We start from the raw sequence: 25378 nt of genomic DNA, 5'->3' as shown, positions 1-25378 counted from the left end.
AACATAATTCAGTAACCTCATTAATATTACACATTTCATGATTAGGAACAATGTATTTTGGATTAGTTTTCATAAGACAAGAAGTGTCAGATGTTATTTTTTTAATAAAGATTATGCTACAGAAAAACAGCAGCCACTAATCTCTAAGACTGTGAAATCAGACTCCCCTAGTAAGATCCACACCAAAATATCTTGTTCCAAAAATCAGCATTATAGAACCACCAGGATCAGTAAAATTTGAAGAACAGACACCAGTGACAGAGATCAAAGTGTTGTAAAGAAAGAAGCATCATTTAGGTGTATAGCAATACCACCTCAGACAATTTATAGTAATCTAGGAACAAACACCAAGGCTCTGCCCACAATCTTACAATGTAGCGCAGACGAGAGATGATGATCAGCGCTACTGAACAGCAAACAATCGCATGTCCCAATTAGTGCCATGATATTTTTAGCATTTCCCCTCCTCCACATACATTTTTTCTGATATATTAAAATTTAGCGCGTGAGGTTCTCAGTCATCCAGTAGTAAATACTTCTCTTCGGCGACAGTAAGCTGGGGCAAGAGTTAATAGACTTTTTGGAAGTCAGAAGTAGGGAGGGTGTACGGAAAAACTAAGGCACAATTTGTGTTACAGCCAACTCCCCCCTCAACTCGCAAGAATTCTTTGGCCTTAGAAATTCAAATCACTACTTAAAAGGTCCCTATCTGTAGTCAGATTCTGCCCCACTTCCCTCCAATGACATGGCCACAAAATGCAGGTAGAAAGAGCGAATGCCACACAAAGCTTCACAAACACAGTGATCACCATTCATTAACAGTTACCATAACAGCGTATTAACAAACACCACAGCTATTTCTTGCTCTAAGTAGAGGGAAATAACTGAAATATCTATCTCATACCAGTACGAGAATGGAGACCATTTAAGGCTAACTTAAGCTGGCTGGCTGGTTTTAGTAGAAACAAAATTCTGACAGAAGACTGGGATTTCATCAAAGATTGCGTGGGGGGAAAAAAAAGCATCCGGTGTTCCACAAGAAGTTCTGGGTTTGTGTCAAAGGAAACCACACCCCCCCCCGGAAAAAAAAAGTATCTTGTTTTTGGCTGAAGAAAACAAGATTTTGGCAGAAATCAAGAGTTTAATTAAAGAAATAAAAATTGGAGTCTGGAGGACTCATGCCCCCATTGTCCTCTTTGGGAGAAGTTACCTAGCCACATGACATCTCCCATGATGCGCTGCAGTGGCTCCAGAAAACTACAGTACTTCACGGCAGCTTAGTCTGGTGAGGGAGTCTGGCAAAAAAACCTAGACTAGAGTACAATGGATACGTGAAGCCAATCCTATCCCCAACTGCAGCTCCTGAGGCCCCAGTGACACCCTCTGATTCAGTCTCCTTTCAGCAGAAGAATCCAGGTTTGAATTCTTACTGAAAATATTGAAGTTTTCCTTTGAAGTTGCTGATGGATCTTGAATTCTCACAGGGAGGGGAACAGGGACAAACACAGACATATGCTTGCAGACAGGTCTAACACTAACCTGGAAGTAATCCTGAAGATACCAGTTCCTCATCAGGCAAAAATCCTGATTACCCTTTAAACAGTGCACAAACTATACAGAAGGAATGTTTGTCTGAAGATCCCCACCTTTAATTCTTGTGCACCATAGTATACCACTCCCCTCAGAATAGTTTCAGATTATGTTCCAGTATTAATAGAAGCCAGAAGTCAGATGAGTTAGGCTCATCTCTTATTTTGACACTGGAAAGCAGAACTATGACTGCTGTCTCACACACTATGAAACAGCTGAGAAAGCCACTAGCTTGCATTCAGGATGTGACATGCTCCTGATACACCACTGTACAACACCCTAAATATATGCAACAAAAACACCACCACGGAATGCATGCATTAATTACATTAATTTAATAAATGGTAAATGTCTTATATATTCCCTAGTACATGTACAGTGAATAGGAGGGTCTGATAGAGGCCTGTCTAAAAACTGCAGTTCAACTAAAAGCCGGGAAGAAAAGCTGTAACAGCTGCTAACAAGTTTCCTCTTTCCCAGCCTAATGGGACATGTCCCATCAGCCACAGAACAATAATTTTTGACAACCTTATAATTTTTAGCTTAAGGCATGTTTTATTAGGCCTACATAGAATCAGAGTTCTTACCATAGTGATGAGCACATGCTACATGCACACAACTTATCCGGAGGAAAAGAAACAATTTGAAGTGATAGATGTGCTCACATACTGCTTGCAAGACCTATGGACTGAAAGTGTCTGTCAATGGATAGTGCAGTTAAAAGACTGGTGTGCACTCATTGAGTTCAGCTGTCCCAATGCCTTCCTCTGTACAGCACAAGACTGCTGAAACGTGTATTTAAATGGCAAGAATTCCACATGGAGAAATAAACAGAGGTGGAAGGCACTGGAGCCTATCAAGAAGAACATACCCTGGATACCACACGCAGCACAAAGCTGCAGTGACTGGCAGTTAACCATTCTGCTTTTGACCCTGAGATCTCTAGTGTTTGTGAGATTCCCCTGGGAAGTGTTATGGTTTTAAGAAGAAGTACTTGGCAACTGGCTGGCCAGTAATGCTTTATAACCCAACTATTCATAATTATTATGGAATTGTATTAGATGATCCATTCTCATGCTGTTTCTACCCACCAAGCAAAAGTCAGACTGAAAGTAGAAACCCTTTATAGCAACCTGGGGTGGGGTGAACCTCCACATAAAACAGCTGTGTACATAAAGGTTCTGCTCAGAATCAGCTTTTGGGCAGGCTGTAGAGATGTAAAATGTAGTTGCATCTCATGGGTTGCACCCATTGAGCAAAAGTCTCATTGCATCAGGCAAGATTTAAACTAAATAAGGTGGACATGTCTCTTGTTCTAGGGGGCTTGGGAAAGAAAATGAAAAAAACTCCAAGTAGTCAAGCCAGGCCTCTTGGCCAAAAGTAATTAGAATTACTGGCCAACTAACAACTGAAGCTTTCATTCCCTCCCCAAACAGCAAACAAAAGCAACAGTGTGGCAGAAACTTGGAGTTTCCCCAGAGAGCTTTGCTCTGGCTGAATGAAATGAGTCTGAGCAGTCTGACATTGCTGATGACTGTTCATTAGAATGATACTAGGTGCCAGGGGTAGAAATGGCACAGATGGGCTTGGCAAGGCAGAAGCAGCTACTTTTAGCTGAGAAACAGTGGCAGCTAAACATGGGGAATGTGCATCTAAACTCCAACTTGCTCTGCTGCTAGAGGAGCAGGCAGAGGCGGGGTAAAAAACAAAAGAGGGAGGTGGAAGAACAATTCAGAAGACCAAAAGAGCTAGGAGATTATTCTTAGCATCTTCTAGTGGTATTTCCTCTACAAAGGGACATCCTAGGCACGGTGTTGTCATTCCCCAGCTGCTGGTCCCATTTCAGATTGTGTGCCTCTTTGTGGGATTCTTTCCATTTAAATATGTGTTTCTACATACAAGCTGGTCCTCAAGGAGCTATGTTCAAGAAAAGTTCAACTGAGGCAACTGGTTCCACCAGACCTAAATTTAGATTGAGCTGCCATTCCAAGATTTCACCCAAAAAGGGCATCTGCTTCATCTTTAATTTAGAACTTCCCCATGCCTGATGCTACTCCAAAGCCAACTTCAGCAAAGGAACTTGAAATCTCTACAATGTGTACCCATGTGTTATGGCTCCCACTTCTCAACCTTTTTTGTAACAGGATCCATTTGTAAACATCAGTGGCCAGTCCCAACCCAATGCCCTTCATTCCCGACTTGCTGCTCTCCATCCCCAGGCCACAGCCCCCCCTCCCACCCATGTGTGGGGCATGGGGGGCCCCAAGCAGCCCCTCACAGGCTGGAACTCTGCCAGCCTGCAAGAGAAAAGCCATGTTTTCCCACATTTTTCTCCTTTAAAAGGAGAATCCATTTTTTAAAGTTTGTTCGCAACCCTTTCATATATTCTTGTAACCCACTTTTGGGTTGTGACCCATGAGTTGAGAAACACTGCTCTAATGGACACAACCAAACCCTGAATTTCAAACCTACCTTCCCACCCCTGTGCTATTGAGCCAAGATCAGATGAGGACCTTACCTGACATCTCAGACCTTCTCTTTTTTCCTAGTCTCCCCCTTTTGCAGATTTGACTACTTTTAACATTTTCTGCAAGTAAAACAAAATGTGGACACCTCAGCACAAATCTCTATTTGAGCCACATGCAAATCAGAAACACTTGGTGGTCAGGCTTTTTTCCATCCATTCTGAAATGTGCTTTTGAAATGTCCATGATTACTAGGTATATTGTAAACTTTAGGGCAAGCTGCACAACAAAAGCCAAAATAGTTGGGCAGCAGTGGCTAGATCACAGGCTTGTACAGATAAAACCGTGAGAAAGAAAAATAGTGTAGCCTCTGCCAACATTATGGAAACTGGCTAAGTCAGCAGAAATTTCACCATCCATACAAAAAGTTTGTCAATAAATCAGTATATGTACACCAAATAACCAGCCTCTGGAAAGACAGGCAGGTTTGCACATGAGTATAGTCCACTGGAATAGAAAAATAGCAAGCAAACAAAGAGCATAAATATGCACATTACATAACTAAACAACTGTATTCTTGAAAGCACAGCAGTGCAAAAAGCCAGGAGCCAAGCTAATCAGGGAAAAAATTTTCTGCAACCCTAATCATAGTTATATATATTCACAATAGCCTTTGTTCTTAGGAGATCTGTATAAAAGTTAAAAAACAAAAAACCCTCCAAAACTGTATTCCATATATTATGACCAAACTAATTCATTATTTTGAAAACAGTCTCCTTTCCAAAGCCAAAATATTGCCTCTTATTTGTAGAAAGATGAATGTCAAAGTAAGGATGCCTTTCAAAGTGGACTCAGAGTGTTGTTTGACAGGTTGGAAGCCAAAAAAACCCCACTTATTGGGTTGAGCTTTACCATGCTCCATGATGAGTTCCACAAACCAAGTGAGATAATTTAAGGAGAAAGAGACTACACAACCCGAAAAAGCATATCAGAATCTGGCCCAGAACCTGGCTCCAACTGTTACTATGGCAGCTTCTCTTTCTTTCTTTAAGACTGGCAAGAGTTTAAAAATCAAATATTTAAAATCTGGAAGATATTTCTAGCAGATGTTTCCAGTTTAGGGCTGGCAAATATTTGTGGTCTAAATTACAGTATTTAGCAGGATCCTTAAGAAAGGGGAAAAAAAGAGATTAGGTATAACATGCAAATCAAACTCTTAAAGTTATGCAAGGTTTCAGTTATAAACAAAATTACAGTGAGATCCTGAAGGCAGCAACTTCTATGTACAGCAAAGGGAGACTATGTTTGTTCATACCCACTTTGTCTACATCCCTTTACACATAGTGCAGTGAGGGACTATGTTTTATGTCTACTTGGGATGTCCAGGGACCCCACTCTGATAAGACAAAATGAAAAGTTAAACACAACACCTTAAAATATTAAGAGCTCTTTAAAATACTGCTATGTTGATGTGTATTACAGATAAGACACTACACTAAACACTAAATTGAGGAGAAGCCTGAACTTAGTTTACCTGTGCAACCTCCGTGCAACCTTCTTGCACCTATGCATTCTGATACAAACTTGAATGACTTGGCGGTTGCGTGGTTTTTTTCCCTACAAGAGCTGGTTTGCTTCATTTAGCGCTTAGAACAGACTTGGTCTGGTAAAAAAAGTCAGGCACACGCAGTAGAGGAAGCTGTAATCTCTAGGTCCCCAGATTCATCTCTTACAGTGGGGACAGGAGGAACAATAAGGACAGTGTCATGATTAAGACAGTCAGATCCTGCCCTGGAAGAATGGATGCTGTTCCCAGCAGTTGTGCTGTTGCAGATCTCTACACAGTGACAGGAGCTGGAATGATATTTTTCCAGCAAAAAACCACAACAGCACTGTGTGAAGAAAACCAGACTTCAGCTAAAATGTTGACCAAAGAAGCAGTAGGACAAGCGGGGTGATATAAGGTCAGGTGGGCATCTATACGTGCGCTCTAGGGTGGGTGGGTGGTGCGCTTTAATTCGAGCAGCTCCGAGAGTCACTCTAATTAAAGTGCCCTCAGTGTCACGTGTATTCAGTGTCCTACACTTCAAAATGGCAGGCTTTAGTTCAAGTGCCCCCACTGCCATTTTGAAGCATGGGGGTGCTGAACAGACGTGACACAGAGGCTGCTAGAGTGCATTAATTAACATGCTCCAGCAGGCTTGATTAATTAGCACGCATCAGAGAAAACATCTGGCACGTGTATAGGTGCCCTGACTTCGATATCCTTTCAGGCATCATCTGGTCACTGTCCCTAACCACACCTCTCGAAGCATGCCACTGTTAACTTGCAACAACAGTTCTTAAAAAGCAACTCTGAAAAAGTTATTATGAAGTTTATCATGTGACTTTGAAGTCCTATAGATTGTGTGTTATTGATAATAAAACAACACTATGCCACTTCAATCATTCACAGTGCATCTTCCCCAACTGTCCAGGAGACGTTGCAGAGCTTTTCTCCTTCTTTTCCACTTATTCTCTTTTCCTCCATTTATAAATTTCTCCTCGCCATTATTCTTCTTTCCTATTTATTATTACTGTATGGTCTCTAGAAGTTTGCCATATGCCCCCAGTGATTAGTGCCCCCCCTTTTTAGAACCATTAATCTAAGCAAAGGAAAGAAGAAATATAGGGAAATTAAATCTACTGGTGAAGTATGCTTTTGCCAGCTTTATGAGAAGCAAGCATTTTTTTGGCAGTAACTTTTATTGAACCAATGGTAGAGAGAGATGCTGGACAAGCTTTTGGGCCCAAAGTGCCCAGAGAAAGTCTGGTCTTCAGCTCTGTGTTGGTAAGTTGCACTAAACTTCAAGCTTCAATACTGTCAGTGTATAACCGCTAATAGATTTCAAACCCCAAATATGTATAATACTGAAGAATTTAATAGGGAGACAGATACTCCTAGCATTAACAGTATATGATCAGCAGAAATTTAGCCTGATTTTATGCTGGTGGAAGATCAGTCTATCCACATTTGGTTTTAAATTAATACAAAGCAAAACCTTCACAACTGGGGTCATTTTCATGACATCAAGTACAGCTTGATTTCATAGCAGGGTCAGTTTGAAAAACTCAGAATAAGTAAATATATTAAAATCTTACCTGCAAGTTATGCAGAGGGTGGACAAAAGAATGAGTGCAAAAATGATAATTCCCATTACTACTGTAAGCATCATCATGTTTTCCTTTCCTGCTTGCCTCCCAGCATCTACACTGCTAGGTTTAGTGATGTTCTTGTATTCAAAGAGCATTGCAAAACCCCGTCCACGGTCTGTGGTGGTGATCAGCTCCATAATAACCTCCACCATCTCCAGAGAAGAACCAAAGACCATGGTCTTGTTTAAAGGTGAATTTGTCCCACAAAAGCGAGAGGAAAATGTGATGAGGTCAGAAACATACAAGACATCATGGGGACATACATCTATTGAAGGCTGCTGTGAGGAAGAGCTTTCTGTTGGCAGAGCTGTTGTGGAAAGAGTCTGGCTTTCTCCAATGACCTGGTCTCCCTCTCTTGCAGTGAGGTGAGCAAGCAGTATTTTCCCTTTCAAATCTTTGTTCATTTCCAAGCCACTGATATTTTGCCTTGGCACTGCAGCATTGCCAGCCACAGTGAATGACAGTCCACCTGGCTGAGTCCTGGCTATTTCTTTGGGTTCTTCCATCTGTTTCAACTGTTTTTCTTCAGATGCTTGTTTGGCTTCATCTTTTTTTAAGGTGGTTCCTGGGAATTCATCATGGAGGCCATCAAGGAATTTTGACTGAGGTCCTGGGCTGTTGAGATTGTGAGTCACCCTTGCCATCCAGGTCTGAAGAAAGGATTTTGTGGTAGGAAGAGAGGTGGGAAAATCCAAGCTTTCTTCACTGGAAGGCATTTCCTTATTTCTTCTTGTAGGAGGAGATGTAAAGCCATCCCAGGGCTCAGGAGTTTCACTTGAGCTCGCAAATATATCAAAATCAAAAATTTCCAGGATAAGATGAGTTTGCACAGGAATGAAAAACTGCCATACGCAGTGCGTCCCTGGGTAGTAGTTGTTTGGAAAACCGGGGGATAAAATCAGACCTCTTTCCATGGATTCCAACACTGCACCACAAGAATAATATACCTGAAAAAAATGAACAAATTGAAGTTACACAAAGGGGGGGGGGGCGGAAAAGACAGAAGGTATATTCAACCCTTAATGCTGCTTCTCAGCCTACTACTGGAGGAGCCAAGGGAGTTTAACACCCCTACTCTAAAAGCACCTACTACTTGCCACAGTTGGAGACAGGATACTGGGCTCACTGGACCATGCATCTGATCCAAAATAGCACTTTTTATATTTGTACATTTAACAGATGTCCAATGGTGACAAATTAAGGATCTGATACTCATGGTAGGTCTAAGAGACCTAAACCTGACTACACAATTATCTCTATGTAGAGGACATCCGTAATAAATTAATTAAGCTTTTAAAAAGCCAACTTTCAACCTTCTCTGTTTGAAGCACTAACATCTAGTACATAACAATTCTTGTATACCATGGAAGTGTATATGGTGTGCCAATCTTCCCAAAATGGGGCCAAACAATTTCCATCTGTTATTTTCATTATTGTGACACTGCCTCCTTTTAGCAAGTTGATGTAGGGAAACTATTGATGACCTTTTTGCAGGCTTTTAGCTGCATGCTGCCTTGCTCAACATGTATTTAGCCATGCCCTTCTGTGCTGCTTGTTGCAAGGCAAAAATCTAAAAGACAGAGAAAAACTGAAACACTTCAAGGCCTTCTCTTTCACACAAGGTAAGAATGTAAAATTTAGAAGATCCTTTTCCAGGGAGCAGGAGAAAAGAAAAGAAAAAAAAGACACCCTATTTTCAAGATACACACAGTACTGGTTATACATAAAGCTGTGTGGTGTTTTGGATCTGCAACAGCCCACAGAAATCCAATTTAACAGATTACAGATTGTAAGCCCATAGTTTCAAGTTAAGTTACAGATATTACCATGTGTTGAAGATGAAACCCAGGAGGTAGATTTCCACCCTTCAGAAAGCTTTGTTGGCATCACTACAACCCAAATTCCAAATCTGGATCTATTATTAGTTCTTTCTTTCCTCTTTAAAGACAGAAATCACAAATGGCAAAAATACTTCCTTGGCATCAATCAGGAGAGGGTCCTCTGTTACTGAGAGATTCCTCCATATATTTGGGGAAAGTAAATTTCATCCATGCCTTGGGCAACGTTTTTTGACACTAAGGAAGTCATAAATAGTTGTCATAGGACCTTATCTAGGAGCCATATGTTCACCAACATTAATTGGATGGAAAAAGAATTTTTTTTTTTTTTTTTATTAAAAATGATGATTACTTAGCTTGGTCTGATATCTGTTTAAACAAAAAAAGGAGCTTGGCAGAACAACAAAGAAAGCTAACAGAGTCTATAGAATGCCACTAAGGTCAAAATACTCCAGATTTTTATTTTCCCCACCCCTTGGCTCGTATTGAAATGAAAAGGAAAAAGAAATCATTTTGCAACACCAAACGTTATTAAAAGCCTTTTAAAAAAGGCTAGGCTAGCTCTCCAGGACATGAGTAAGAGTCCTGGTTTTCAGCAGGTGCTTTCCATTGTCAAAGGGATTTCAGGATGTGGGGGAGGAGGGAGAGGGGAAAAAGTGGGGGATGGTGAGAAGGGGACAAAACTAACGATAGAAATAGAAATGGTTTAATGATAGAATTTAAAAGTTTCCAATGCCAGATTTTTAAAAATGTCATTAATTTAAATCTATTTTTATGCTTAAAAAAATAATTTATAGGGCTACTGGCATTTAAAAAGGACCTGGGTTGGGCTACAGCATCAAGTCTCAAATAATTAGTGTAACTATAGAAACTGAACTCACACATCCATGTCCAATACAATAGCTACCTATTGTATTTCATACTCACGTAGTTATACCTGCCCTCCTGCCCCCAGAAAGGCCTTGTCTTCACTGTCTACATTTGAGATGGTAATGAGAAAAAATCCTAGTGACGACAAGGAAGTTTACATGTAAGTTAAACTGGTGAAGTCTAGTCCTTATTAACTTGGTTTGCTAATTTACATCAAAACTGACCTCACTTCACTAGGAGTTTACTTTGAGTTCTTAACTTAGCTAGGAGCACATTCTACCTCTCTTCCCAACTTGTGACGAGCAGGATACAAAGAGTTCAATAGTGACAGCTGATTCCTTACCCTAAGTAGCAGGAAGTTATGGGGCGCTACGCACTGCATCAGTTCAGTGAATCCAGGACTCGTATCCAGTAGTATCAAGAGTTCTGGATAGCAAATCCATTTTTAAAACCTAGATACTTCATTTTTGCTTTAGTTTCGTCTATAATGCGTCTTCTGTGGGTTAACACATTTTTAGTTCTTTTGGGAATCTGATGACAAGTACCAGTCAGCTTCAATACCTCAATGAATGCAAACAGGTAAAAGTCCTTCTCCCACAGAGCAAACGGAGGCAAACTGCACCAATGACATGACCTTTGCAGCCATACTTTTGAAATGTACATAGTGTACAATCATTTATTATTCAGATTCTCAGGCTATAGGTTCAAGACTGTACTCCAAGGGAGGGACAAAAAAAGCAAACAAGACAGATGAGGAGGTAAAGGTTCCTGAAGACAACAGAGCGCTGATGAATTTATAATCCACAAATGGTGACTTAGACACCATTTAGTGGATTCATTATAAAAGGCTGAATTTCACTTCTTTAGACACAGATATCCAACCTCAGCTGCAAGTTCTATACTTGCAGGCTTTTAACAGAGAGACATACTTATATCAAGAATGACACTTTTTTAGTTTTCCCAAATTATAGGAGCTTTGGGGAGGGTGAAATATGCCAGCACAATGACAAATTATGGGCTAGGCCTATCTTTTGTATTTCACAGCAAGGTAGACAGACTACTGGGAAAGTTCTCTTGAGGAATTTTATAAAGGAGACATCAAAAAGGTTTTAATTCTCATTGTGGTACGGTAAGTGTCACAATTGCTTATCCCACCAGCACAAGGAACTAAGTGGCCTAATTCAGGCAGAAGAAAAATTCCACTAGACAGGATGAAAAGGGAAGGTAGTAGGGGATTGTGGATGGCTTCTTTCTGGGGTTCAGAAGATCTTTCTTTCACTGAAGAGACGATGTGGGACCATGCCTCATAATATCCATCATCAAACACAGTTACAAGAAGACCACCAGTGTCACAGGTTGTTAATTGCAAATACATGCTCCTGTTCTTACTAGGGGTCTACAATTGTGCTTCAAAATTGCTAGCTTCCAGTTGGCTATGGTCAAGAACTTCTTTACTTGCTTCTTGAACTAAGATAATGAAGTAATGGCAATAGCAAGTCTCAGGAAGAGCAAGATGGAACGTGATGGCTGTTATGGTGTCTAGTCCCTTCCTCATCATTATACCAGCCCTTTGCAAACAAATCTGTACCCTTACAAACTAAAATCATGCTTTCACATTGTTTTAAACAGGCCTGGCCAGGAACAGGTTACTTACTTTTGGCAACACAAGGATGGGGGAGGCACTAAGTAATAATGCATGTGCAAGGCTTTGTAGACTATGCAACAGGATACTAGGGTGTGTGCACTGTAGGAAATGGAACGTGGTAGAACAAATCCAACAGCCAGTGAGCTAGCCTAGTAACACTGGCTGGACCAAAGGCTATTCTGCCTTCTGAATATATAGTTTGCTGCACATTGTAAAAGCAACAATAAATATCTCTGAGAAAAAAAAATATCTGTTCGTATATCAATGCTTAAGTGGTAGTAGGAAAAGGAGATAAAAATATCAACAAAACTGAGAACTACTTCCTGGAGGTACTACACAGTCATTCTCTGCCAATCTATCACTGACTTAAAATGCTTGCTGATAGGTCTCCCATTGGAGGAGGAAATTCAATAGTGTCAGCCACATGGAATCGAGCATTTTGTCTGCATAAACTAGCACAGGCATGACCACCCCTGTTGTAGGTCTGGTGTAGAGAGAGTGGACAGATAAGCAGTCTCAGTTTCCAGGAAACGTGGGCAACTGGTGCCATCTCACCGACTGGGGAGTGGGGGGCGGGGAAATGTGTCCCCTCCATGGCAAAACTTCCCATCCTGGGAACAGCTCCACACTGCTCTCAGAAGTGGTCGCAGCTTACATCTGGCGCTCCCACTCCCTGGACGGTGCTCACAGGGGGGGCACCTGTGTCCCCCCAGCCCATCGCCTAAGTGGGGAGCACAGCCGGTCAGGGGGTGCATCAGTGCTCTCAGGGGGTGCACCCCTTACATGTCACCACTGCCAGGGAATTTCTCCAAATTGAGAATGGCTTTTAGTTGAACAGATTACAGCAAAGAACAAGTTCTTAAGCATTTTTCTCTACCTGTACAAAAGGATTATACTCTCTATTTTTAGTGCAAAGTTTCTTCAAAGACTGAATGGGACACTCATGGCTAAGAATAAACTTTAAGACCAAATATAGTAGTGCCATACCACTTGAGGGTACTCCCACCTGAGGATACTCCCATCCTAACAGTGCTAAGGAGACAAGGGGATGGAAGAGTTTGCCTTATAAGGAAATGTACCCAGTATAAGAGTTGACTGTAAAGCTCCAACAAATATATTTGGTATGCCACACTCTCAGAGATTCTGCATGTATTTGTATGGCAAACAACTTTGTTCCTCACTTGTGCAAGACATGCAAGTTTTACAGGATCAGTTTTGCAACACATCAACAGGAAAAAAATTGTCAAAATAGGTATATTGTAGTAAAAGCTTGCTATTTGGGCAGCCTTCCCCATCCCAGATTTTTACCTATAGCCAGATTAATCACATAAGGACTTTGTACATGCCACATTTTTTACCCTTTCTTGTGCTACAACTGCATGACTGTTTGCATGAGCATGATTTCTGGACACTTTAAAAGTCTTTCTGGTACATTAAAGTAAAACTCCTTGAATGTAGTTTAGTTTGGATCGCCTGGAATTAAAGTGCTGCATCCATGGATTCATTGCATGCAACCGCAAAGGCGCTCCAAGACGTGTAATGAGCCCTTTGTCCACCAGATGGTGCTGCAACTTTTTTGTAGTTCACCCCTTCAAATTGCTTTGGAATTGCTTCCACTTTTTTTTCTTGTGCGGTTAGCCAGCTCTCTGCTTCCATAGGTGTATGGCAGGACATGGGGTGAGGGACCCTGGGACAGAGGGGCTACACTGAACCATTCCGCTCTCATACACTCCCAGCCAGGGACCAGGCTTAATTTGTTTGAAAACCTAGTGCGTGCAAACACTGATGCGATGCTCCAAAATAAACAAGTTTAAATTTTATAAACCTATTTAATATAATGAGGATTAAAACCTGTAGTGCGTATACCCCAGAAAGCCCCTTATATTAAAATAGAAATAAGACCTCTATTTTGCTAAAAGACAGCAAGTTCACTAGACAGTTTCATTTCAATTTGTATTACTTCAAGTAGTTCTTGCTGATATAGTTACAATATACTGGATGCTTTACCTCAAAGGGAAAGAATAGTGGCCTGGCCTCTCTCCCCCTCCCCCCCCCATGTTCAAATCAAATCACATCCAATTCAGTGCCTAAAACTGGCCCACTGATTAGTCAGTGGCAAACACCTTTGGCACCCAGGACTTAGGAAAGCAAAATTTGATCTAGAATGCTGACCGATCTCTGGAAGAAATATTAGAATCTGATCATTTTGACAGTGATCTTTGTAACTTTATCAATCAAGGGTCAAATCCTTATATTCACATTTCAGATCAAGGCTCAGAATAAACAGCTGTAAGAAGCTATCTATATATTTTTTAAAACCATGATTAACAAACAGAAACTGTTTCTAGAGCAATGCATTACAACAGATAGAATGCAACATTTTTCATTTTCAAGTTCTGAATGACCATATAACAGTTGAGCAGAATAAAGCAAAGGGTCCAAATGGTTTGTGCCTGGTCACTCATCCCTAACTCACAAAGTATGTTTCATATATTCCCTGTCCCAGGCAGTTCAAAGTTATTAACACTTTCATACCAAGGCACCAGGTGAGATTTTACCCGAGCCACTCCCATTGACATTAATGGGAACCACATAGATAGAATTTTTGCAAAGTACCTGGATAACTGCCATCATCAACCTCCCACTTACAATTTCTACAGAATGTCTGTACAAAAACCTGCACAAGGGTCAACAGGTTTCACTTTGCCAGAGAGCGGGTTCTTTAACAATTTGTCCTCAGAAGGCACTGCCAACCTTTGGCTGACCAGCTGGGTCAACCAAAAGGAGGCAGGGCAGAGGAGTAAGACAGCCTGAACCTTCTCTGCCCACGAGAAATGCTTCTGGCACGAGGTTATTCTGGGGGCAGAGGGAATGTCAGGAAACCATGCTACGTAGCTGCTAAGACAGCTATGTGCACATGCACAGTTGCTTTTAAGATATAATCTCAAAAGGGGAATTCAACTTATTAGAAAAGATACAAACTTAGACAAGGCCCTGCCCAGGAACACACAAGCACATTTTAGCAAGCATCACATTTTGAGAACAATTTCAAAAGAAATGGGCCAACATGGCTTCCCATCTGAGCTACTGCCAATTACAAGCAGCAGCATCTGCATAGGTCAGACTCCTCCCAGTCTTAAAGGTGGGATTTTAAGTGTATTTATTTTAAGGAGAAAAGAAAGAGAGAGCTGACAGCTCATGTTTCTGCTCATATGGAGTGACAACCTCCAAAGCAAACCTACTTTTTGTTTTCTTTTATAATTTAGATCACCCAGGAAATATCAACGCGCTTGGTACATCTCCAAGAATCAGAGTATACTTCACCATAGAAAAAACTAGAGAAACACATACTGAAGTTCACATCCACACAAAGATGATCATGATCATCTCACTGTTGCCTTACAAACAAAAACAGATGTATATTACATACATACACATTTTTCCGCATGTGTGCACACATACATGCATGCATGTGTGTCTTCACTTGTTGATGGGGCTGGCATTAACTGAAAAGCCACCAGAAACTGGAGTTTTATCTGTGGACCATAAGGTTTATTTTTGTAGCATTTCCACACAAGAGAAATATTAAGTCAGGTGTTTATCAAAACAGAATCTTTTGAGGAATATCTATTCCGGGTGCAAAGGACATCATCTGGTTCATTCAGTTAAATAAAGACTGCAAGATTTCTTTTAGGGCATTCATGTCACAAACCAGTTGATCCAGAGATCACTGAAGTCAGTGGGAGTCTTCTATTTGCAATTAAGTTAATCGGGGGGTTCAGAAACGAGCACTGTACAGAGTCAGTGTCTTTTGTACAGATTTACGTTTTCCCTTATTAGATTGGCATACATTAACAAAAAGAAGAAGTTGATTGGATATTAAAGCCTCAGTTTGAGATGCTACGTAAAAGTCTCAAGACTGTAATGAAACTTCCTGTAAGCCCTCAAAACCATTTTCAAACCACCCTCAGCACTTTGCTCTATTGCCTTATGTAATATGATATGAATTCTGTCTTCCCAGCTGAGACTTCATTTTTTAAATGAAGTGCTGTGCTCAAATGAGTTGAAAGAGAGAGAATCATTACAATCACAGAGCTGCCTGTCACAATGGACATACAGGATACATAAAATCCCAGATCATGGTTTGATCGTGCTGTGGTGCATCAGAGTCCCTAGGATGTCTTGCCTTCTCCTCCCACCACCTTCATCTTTTGTGTCTTTTCTTAAGATGGAACCTACATACCTGGAGAAGCTCAAGTTCTCTTTATAATCAGAGTACAGCTGGAGAGTCAAACTTTTTGTTATCATTATTCTATTTGAATTAAATCCCCATTTCAGGAATCTGGGTTTGTCAACTGGAGACCCCCTGCCTTCCCCCAAAAAGGAGCGTTTCTGAAGCTACACCCAAATGCAGATCTCTGAGAAAAAAACTTCAAGTTGTTTTACCAACACTGGTAAGACTCATCACTGAGGAAATCTGTCTGTGATGATCCTGCTAACATCAACTATGCACAAACAGCAGCTTTCTCTTTTAACCAACAGAGAAAATTAAATGTCATGACGGGGGGGGGGGGGAAGAGAAGGAAAGAACAAAAGAAAGAAGAAAAAAAGAATGAAAGAATGAACAAACTGTGAGCCAACTGGTATTGGGAACCGTAGTGCCCCAAGTGCATTCCAGATGAAGAGGACCCAGGCCATAGGAACTTACAAAAAAACAATGTTGCATTCAAACTCTGCAGTGTCAGTCTAACCGATCCAAGACCATGAATCTTTGAGTCAGGGAGATGTTAAATGCAAAAACCTTTGCAAACTAAATAAGAGGAGACAGGCTATATAGAAGTAAATCCCCATCACAGATGTTAGTCTTATAACTAAGGATCTACATAAAGCACATGGAGAAGTAAATATCACGGGCCACTCACAATGCTCAGTGCCATTTTCATGGTCTTTTCATGGCAAGACCCTTCCCTCACTACTGACTGGCCAAGGGACACCAGCGGTTCTGCCCCTTGGCACTGATTGGCTCCACCCCTCACCACCAATTGGCAGACGGGGCAGGGGTGCACAAAAGGCAGGCCTCTTGGACAATCAGTGGCAAACAGAGGAGGGGGTGGCCACTATCTCGGCTGCACCCTTTCGTGCCAGAGGCTTGCCCCCCACCCTCACCCCTTGGGCCATAAAGCAAGGCTGCAGCACCTGCTGGCTCCCACTGGGGAGCCAGAATTTTATTTTCAGTAAGCTTTTTTTTTTTTCTGGTGTTTCTGCACAAAATTCATGGTGATTGTGGAAACCATCTTTTTTGCAGTTTCCTCAAAAATTGCAAATTGAGTAGATTCCTACTTATAGCTCCTAGTCCTGTCAATCAACAGAGAATGATGTTTTGCTCTATTTCAAGCCTTCAACTAGGAGCCCCTCTAGACATTCAAGTGAAGACATGATACGATCTGATGCGTGATCCACACATTTGCATCTCCTGCCATGCTACACGATTGTGGAATTCAGCATCAGATTACTATCACACCTTACTGTCCACACAGGGGGAGCCTAGGATGGTGACCATGCCCTCCGCCCCAGTACATAACAAGTTCCCACAGCTGTGAGTCCCATAGCTGATGGGACTCACAGCTGTGTCAGCACCCCATGGCTGCAGGGACTGAGAGTGGCTAGAAACCAGCTATAAACTTATTATACATTCTCTAGCAATAATTTTATAGCTGGTTGGGTCTTTTTAAGGCACGGTAGTTAATTCACACATATAGCCAATCTAAACTGCACAATTAACCCTGTAATTGCATGATACATGTAGTGTGTAGAGGGGGCCTAGGAAGTATTTGGATTGCCTTTGGACTAGGTCTTGCAGTTATAAGCACAGTGCTGTATAGAACATTTGAGAAGGACCAGACAGAGTTTTCTTCTTTCCTGATATATTAATAAATTCCCCTAAACTGGTGCCGAACAGGATTCACTCACAGGTTTTTGAAACAGGCCTAGACATACTTTTAATCTGATCTACACTTATAGTTAAGCCCTTTCCACCAGCAGTGGTTCAACTGCATCCATTGCTGACATGAGTTGTCAGAAATGGGCAAAATTCCTTTGAGCAGACACAATCCACTGAATGCGAGCAAAAACAAAACTGCATTTTTGAACAGATGCTCTTATTCTTTCAGAAAGTAACAGCAGCTCCACCACATGAAAGTTATTATAGATCTGACATTTCTACTCTGCAAATCCCATTTCCAGGAAAGGACCCAACTCTCCTCATACTCCTTCTTGGCACGCACCAGACAGCTTTGCTGGGCTTTTTTTCATGTATATTACCAAGTCTTCTACTTCATTTTTTCTGATTTACAAGTGATTTTCAGAGAATTAAAATGCTGGTTAGGTTCCCAAGAATGGGAAGACGACAAAAGCCTGTTGCCACAGAAGACAAAGAACAAAAAAAGATTATGGGAGAGGAGAGAGAGAGAGAGAGGAGCATCTAGTGCAGTGATTCTTGCAAGGGGTGCCATGAAATGCTTTTAAGGGTGTTTCTGTGTGCCATGCAATATTAGTACTGTTACAGTGTGTTTACATGTGGTGCTACGTCACCACAGCAATACACTATATAGTGCACCACTATGGCAAAGTAGCTGCTAAAAATAACCGTGTGCTGCACATCGAGTGCAGTAGCAATGTTGCTGTAGGGCAACCCCTAGATGTTCCCTTAGCAACACTTTCATATATGATTCACAAGAGAAACCCAGATATTTTAAATAGGAATCGATAGCATAAAAAACATTCTGACTTGTTGCAAAAAACTGAAAGACACTGCAACAGGAAGTTTGCTCTACTATTTTTCCATTTTTATTTTTAATTTTTGAAATGAGGTGCTGCTAAATTCAGAAAAATCACGGAGGAGGGCCTTGAGTCTCTACTTACTAAACCAGTGGTTCTCAACCTTTAAAGCAAAGGACCTGAATTCTGAAATTCACCCCACGTCTATAAAGCAGATGGGTTGAAGCTCTTGTAATCTCAGGCAGGTATTTGCCTCATTCTGCTACTCTGTACTTTACTTGTAATCTAGTCAAGGTCATTTAAAGAATTTGAAGTAGGATCTGCGGGGACCAAGGTTTCACATTTGAGCAAAGGGCAGACAGATCCTCCTTGCTTCTTGGAAGAGGAATGAAAATTACGATATTTTTGTTTTCAGCAACTCTTGTCAGTTGCCATCCAATGGGCACGATGGAGAGAAGGGACACATAGCTCAAAATATATTCTTCCACAGGATAGAAAGAAGTGTTCCCACCTCTGTTCAGAGAAGGAAGAGCAAGAAGAAATCTGAGGAACATCTGCCAAAAAACAGCAGCTGGTCAGTCAAGAACGAACAGCTGGACATGAAGGTGATCTTGCCAGTTACTGTTGTTTTTGATTCTGCCATTGGCTTTTCTATCCTTGATGTAAAGTGCAGGTCTGCAAAACTGGCCACAGAGGTGGAAGCAGCAACACTTACTGTACATATGTAATAATAGATGGAGGTCATTACTGCAACCAGCCTGCATCAAAGCAGCTGTAGAACCGGCAATATAAGAGCAAGAGTCCCATTACAGCCTAGAGGCCCTAGCTTTCCTCACCCTCCTTACAACATCCCAAATTTCACAGCTGCAGTATTTTGATACCTGGCCTCAAGCAAATTGTGTAATTGTACCATGAAGTCACCATCCTCCACATGTACAGTTATTTCCAAGAGCAAGAAAGCAGAAATAAGGGGGGGGGGGAAATCACAAAACAATCTTTTGCACTTGGACAACTTTCAGATGTCACAAGACACTCTGGCTTCTCACAGAACAACTTCTCATTTGTCTCAAAGATATAATTTTTTTTTCTGGTTCCAAACAAATGCTTGGTCCCAGACATACAACTAGAAACTATTTTCTAAACAGTAACCCACAGGTTTCTGAAGTATAATCCCAACCACAGCTTTCCAGAGCTGAGCCTTTCAAAGTGCAGCTTGTGGGCCAAATGCAGTCTGCAAGCCCCTTTGATTTGGACCCGGGCAGTAGACGTCCTCTTTGAAGTGGTTCTTCAGGGGCCAAACTTTAGGAATCCCTGTTCCAAAGTATCGTTAGCAACTATGTAACAGCAGTGTTGTCAGCCTGTGTCTATGCTGGAACTCGAAGGTTTGTATTTTCATGGAGTATGACAAAGATGACCTGACCATACTCAGAAATAATAAAAACAGTTCTTTGGGCAAGATCAGATGAGGAACCACCAGTTTTGCAGCAAGCCCCTTCCTTGGTTTAGGGCAGATGTGCCAAACTACTGCACAGACATGTACATGAGTCAAATTTTTAGGATCAGCCACAGGTTTTGGTTACCCAACTGGAGACCCCTTGGGCCCCAAATTCAGAATTTGAGCACACCTGCAGGTCCAAATGGGTTCTCATTGCTTTGAAAATAAGGCTCACCACTCTTTCCATCCCCCAGCCTATCAACTCTTGTTAGTTTACTCTGACCTTTATCCATTATATTTGCATACAATTTCATTGGTCAAAGGCAGGTTAAACAATCTTGCAAAATTTAACGGTATTGTGATGATCCTAAAGAAACAAACATACAGGCCTCTCTCAGACATCTGACAAAACTATCTGTCCTCCACCAAAGCAACTAGATATAGTTGATTTAATTTTACTACAGATTTTATAGTCCTATCTTAGAGCTAGGATCAAGAATTTTAAAAAACCCAGCGAACAAAGGACTATTCTTCTTTTGCTTGATCATCCTGAAGTAGACAAGTGCTCCCCCTATTTCTCTGGCCTTGTTGCTTAGCCAAGCTCTATGGTTAGTTCTTCTGATGTGCCCCCAACATCAATCCATCGCAGTAAATGTGTTGCATCTTCTCAAAGCTTCCTCCACTTAGGCAAACTCTTTGTATAACAAGGGACTCTGAACTAATCTGCGCACCATGTATGGTCTGACAAATGGTTGTTCTATTTAAGTTACACTGATTGTAACGATGATCATAATCTAGAACGATAGGATCCATAGAGAAAGTTTTAACAGCATCATTATAATACAGTAGCTACATCAGTAGTTTTTCCCCCCATATAAAAGCCACGAGCCCAGAGAAGAGGGAAACTAACAAGAAAAAGCTACTTATGAAACCCACCTCTGGAATAGATGTCAGTTCTGGGCCTCAAATACTTTCCCAAAAGAAGCTGGAGAAAGTAGAGAAAGAAAGCAACAGGAATTATTGTAGTAAGCAGGGACTGGAGGAACATTTGAAGAGCTAATTAGATAGAACTGGCTAAGAAAAAGGACCAAGAGAAAAGGGATATTCCCACCCCTCAGGTGCATCGAAGATGCTAACTGCACCATAGCCTAATTCTACTGTGCAGCAGCATATCGGGCAAAACCCATGCTAATATACTACTGCGCAGTAGAATTAGGCTATGGCTCAGTTGGTGTTACTGAAAAGCTGTGTGCCGGCACTACTGCGCAATAGCACCAGTTACTGTCCATTGATTTAGTACTTGGTTATGCAAGTACTAAACTTAATGCGCAGTAACTATGGTACATTAATATATGTCTAGATGTCACCCTTAACACACACTTTTAAACTGTTTTTCATCTTTTTCAGACTGGAACTCCTTGTGTCAGGTCGTTTTTCTTCCAGAAAAGGCCTAGCTCTGCTACCCATCTGCAAGTAGGAGGTAGTACAACAATTAAAGAAAGTATGAAACTGAGAGGAGAAGTTTAGGCTGAATAATCAGGAGTTAATTCCTAACAGTTATATGTGTAAAATTATTTAACAACCTCTGAAGTTATGCATACAACTTTGGTACCAGAAACATTTATCATCAGCTAAATTAAAAACACTAACAGGTGCTTCAATACTGGTAAAAAATACTGTAGTAGCAGAAAAGTAGAATGACTGTAGTTATTAACTCTCCCACCCCTTTTCTGTACTGCAGTCCTCAAGTAAAGAACCTCTGGCTTGGCATGTCTTACCCTTTTCTGGTTATTGTTGGCAAAACTTGTTTTAAGCAGAGAGTTTTGAAACTGACTGTTAGAAATGAACTAGCAAACAAGGTTAACATAAGTGGAAATACTGGTATTAATAACTCAGACAAACTGATGTTCCCCTATGGAAACTTTCAAGGTCATATAAAATTTAGGCGAGGCATGGCATGAGAGTAATCTTTCCTCATTGGTTGCTCTCTTACCTCTGTAGAAAGCTTATAGCAGTCAAACAAAATGCATACCACATGCCAGTCAGCTCCAGCATTCGTGGTGGCTGCTCATAATTTATACAAACAAACTAGCTTTTTCATGCAGATTTTTTTAAAGTCCTTAGACATATGGCTGATCCTTGGGAAAGCTAATTCTTGTGTAACTGGACATGAACTGGACTTGAACCATTAGGTTCAAGAGCTGCTAAATTGCATATGACTTTCTTTAGAGCTATGATTCTGAACCAAGGTATTGTGGTACCCCGTGTGCCTTGAGATAATTTCAAGGGTGCCATGGGGTACGGTGTACAAACATGATTCATAAAATAAACCCAGAAATTTTGAATTGTGTTCATAGTGTTTTCTGCCTTGTGGTCTTTCTGAGTTCTCTGCAACAGAAGAATTGCTCTATTATTTTTCTGTAGTCAAAAAATTAGTGAAAACTGAGCTGGCATTTTTTGAGGGGTGCCTCAAGTCTAAAATGGTTGAGAACTATTGCTTTAGAGAGAACCTGCAGTATGGCTACAAAACAACAGTAAAATCTTATGTCCACGCAAAGCTGCTATCCTGTTTTTCATGCTTTCTGCAGGAAGTGCTTCATTAAAAAAAAATGCTTTAGAAAGATAAACAAAGGCAGCATTTTATGCATCTCCTCAGGCAAATCATCATGAATGTTGGGAGCACTATAAATAAAATTAAAGCAGCATAATGAAGAGTTCAAGATTTCATGATCACTCGCTTCTGAGTTTTATAGGTCAGCACAGGTCTTTTTCTACCAGAGCAAGTTCTAATTAACAAAATGTACACAACACACCATAGAAAAAAACATTAACAGTAAATGATATGGCTGGTGGAAATTGATGAGGGCAGAGTAGGAACTTTCAAGAGGGTCAATCTGGTTTTCATTTACTAAAAAATTGAACAGCTAAAACCCCTCCAATTAAACACTAGGAAGCTTGGACAGACTGTTTGAACTGCTCAGTAACCAGGAAAAATATAGCTTTTGACTGGTGTATCAAGTTGCAATAAACAAGGTCAACTGGATAAGTTACGTAGGTCCATAAAAATATATACCCCTAGAATGCCAGGACTAAATCTTTGTGATTTTTTTTTTTTATGTAAACTTTTCCTTAAAAATTTGAAGAAGATTAGTATAACTAAGTCCATACGCAGCTCAAGTGTCCAAAATGTAAAGTAATAATAATTTTAAAATAAATAAAAAAGGAACTGCATGGGCAAGCCTTTTTCAAGCCCTTGAACACTGTGGTTTTTTGCTTACCACTTCACAGCCAAAACAATTTTTGAAGTAAATTTATAAATAGAAGCGTCTGACAAACAGAGGTCAACGTGAGCAAGGATCTCTTTTGCAGCTACATAAGGCTGTTGTTCCTCACCCAGGCACTCCAGATGTTTCACATGTTGGAGTCTGTTGTAAAACCATATGGAGAAGAAAACATTCCACATGTGAAAGCTCATCTCCAAGCATTCCATCTTACCATTTGTGCCACAGATTTATTCCTGTGCCTCTTCAAATACCTTGAAATTGCTTCCCCAAGAAATAAGGACCTGTATTCAACTTAGTCTTAAGGAGGAAACTAAGAGAATGATCTAGAAAGAGGCAATCTTATTACAATACTTCAAAAATTAAAGATAACCCCTTCTACTCAAAAGATTTTATTTTAGAAGCTTCTAAATGCTTCTTAGTACACTCAAGGTTAAGTGTCTAAGAAACTGTTATAGTTTGGATGAAGGGTATACAAATAATGGCTCTTGTTCTACCTCATTCATCCAGGGTTAATTTTTCCTTGTGTGCACTGTAAAGGGAAGTTTACAAGGCTCTTGCTTTGCCAGGACTTCAGAGAGCAGGATGCTTGTAAATTTTGCTTTACTGTCTGCACACAAGAAGAGAGCAGGAGGGCACAGCAGGGGAGTGGGGAAACATCACAGGAGCAGCATCCAGAGGAAAAATAAAGCATTGGATTTGTTATTATAGGGTCCCAACCAACAAGCCGTTTATTTTCCAAATAAATCTGCTTTGCAGATATCCTTTCTTTTCTCCCTTCAAGACATCGTCAGGAAACTTGGAATACTATACTATTGCTTTTACAGGCAAATCAAAACATTCAGGCTACCAGGCTTGACATCATCGGGGCTGGCCTAAAAGCAGGCAAGTACCTGAAGTCCTGAAAATCAAACAGAAAAGTCTCAGTTCCTAGTAAGAGATCTAAGGCACCTTTCCCACATACACCTCCTCTTGGCCTACAGTACTGGCAGCAGGATTGATAGCAGCTCATGGTTTGATCCTCAGCTCCAGAAACCTGGGGTCATGTGACAACCCTGGGAAGTATCGTTTTAGAAGCCTGAATGACCAGAGCTGGATAACATTCACTGACTATGGCTGCTGGACAATTTATCCAGGAGCTCTTCCATCACCAAATTAATTTAAGATGAACTATATGGCAGTGGGTCAGTAAGGAAGAGATAATTAGTTCAGTGTAGAAAGTCCCTCCCTTTCACCCTGATAAGAAGTCTGACAATTTTTGTTTTGGTAGGTTGATGTTGCAATCTGGCAGCTAACAAAAAAAGATAAGGAAAAAAAATGCTGGATGAAAATGTGGAGTGCAGAGCAAGTCATAGCTGTTTCATCAATGGCCAGCATCTTAAGAATGCCTTGGTGTGGAGCTTTGATCCCCACCCAGCCAGTTTACAGCAGTGCTCCATGTGCTCCCCAGAACTCTGCCCTTTCTTTGGTTTAATAGTCTTCTTTAATTAGGTATTTGCAAAACTTTGAAGTCCTCAATTGAAGATGCTGCAAAAACATGACTAACTTCTGTCATTAAAGGGCTCCACCCAACACTAAGTACAGAAGCTTTGCTCAATACCCTACTTCTGCTGTGTCCAACTAATGTCAACAGGATGCAGAGCCTGACGCACAGCCTGCTAAATCCATGAAAGACTAATCATAAACTTTAGCGGGCTTTGGACCAGCCCCTAGAAAGCAACCAGGCAAAAAAAAAAAAATGGGCAGTACCTTTTCCATTTCCTACCTTAAGCTGTTTTTCACTAATGATGTATTTCACTGAGGTGTGAATGAGTAGGTATATTCTTTATTTCAAAATGCAATACAATATTATCTACTGCAAGCTATAATAGGGATTAAGATGGTTTCATAGTTTCTAGGGTCGGAAGGGACCTGAGTACATCATCTAGTCCGACCCCCTGCCATGGCAGGAAATAGTACTGGGGTCAAACGACCCCAGCAAGGTGTTCATCTAATCTCCTCTTAAAAACCCCCAGGGTAGGAGCCTGCACCACTTCTCTTGGAAGTTGGTTCCAGACCCTAGCTGCCCTGACAGTAAAGTAGCGCCTCCTGTTAGCTAGCCTAAACCTAGCCTCTGCCAGCTTGCGACCGTTATTCCTGGTCACTCCTGGCAGTGCTCGGGGGGAACAGTGACTCCCCCAATGCCTGCTGATCCCCCCTGACTAGTTTATAACAGGCCACAAGATCCCCCCGCAGCCTTCTCTTTTGGAGGCGGAACAGGTTCAGGTCCCGCAACCTTTCCT

The 25378-nt window shown here is 41.1% G+C and overlaps 1 protein-coding gene across 2 annotated transcripts in view; it reads right to left on the bottom strand.

The window, feature by feature from the left end:
- The window catches only part of LOC109290471, a 48079-nt gene that overhangs the window by 14113 nt on the left and 8588 nt on the right, over positions 1-25378 (bottom strand). For both annotated transcript variants that reach the window (XM_019507009.1, XM_019507008.1), the window contains exon 2: positions 7197-8197. In XM_019507009.1, the coding sequence (XP_019362554.1) occupies positions 7197-8164 (968 nt within the window). In that variant the 5' untranslated portion in view covers positions 8165-8197. The remainder of the gene's footprint in view (positions 1-7196; positions 8198-25378) is intronic.

This window comes from Gavialis gangeticus, unplaced genomic scaffold (genome assembly GCF_001723915.1).
Source record: "Gavialis gangeticus isolate Ggan-Ray unplaced genomic scaffold, GavGan_comp1, whole genome shotgun sequence".
Lineage (NCBI taxonomy): Eukaryota > Metazoa > Chordata > Crocodylia > Gavialidae > Gavialis > Gavialis gangeticus.
This window is presented reverse-complemented; position numbering and strand designations above follow the sequence as displayed.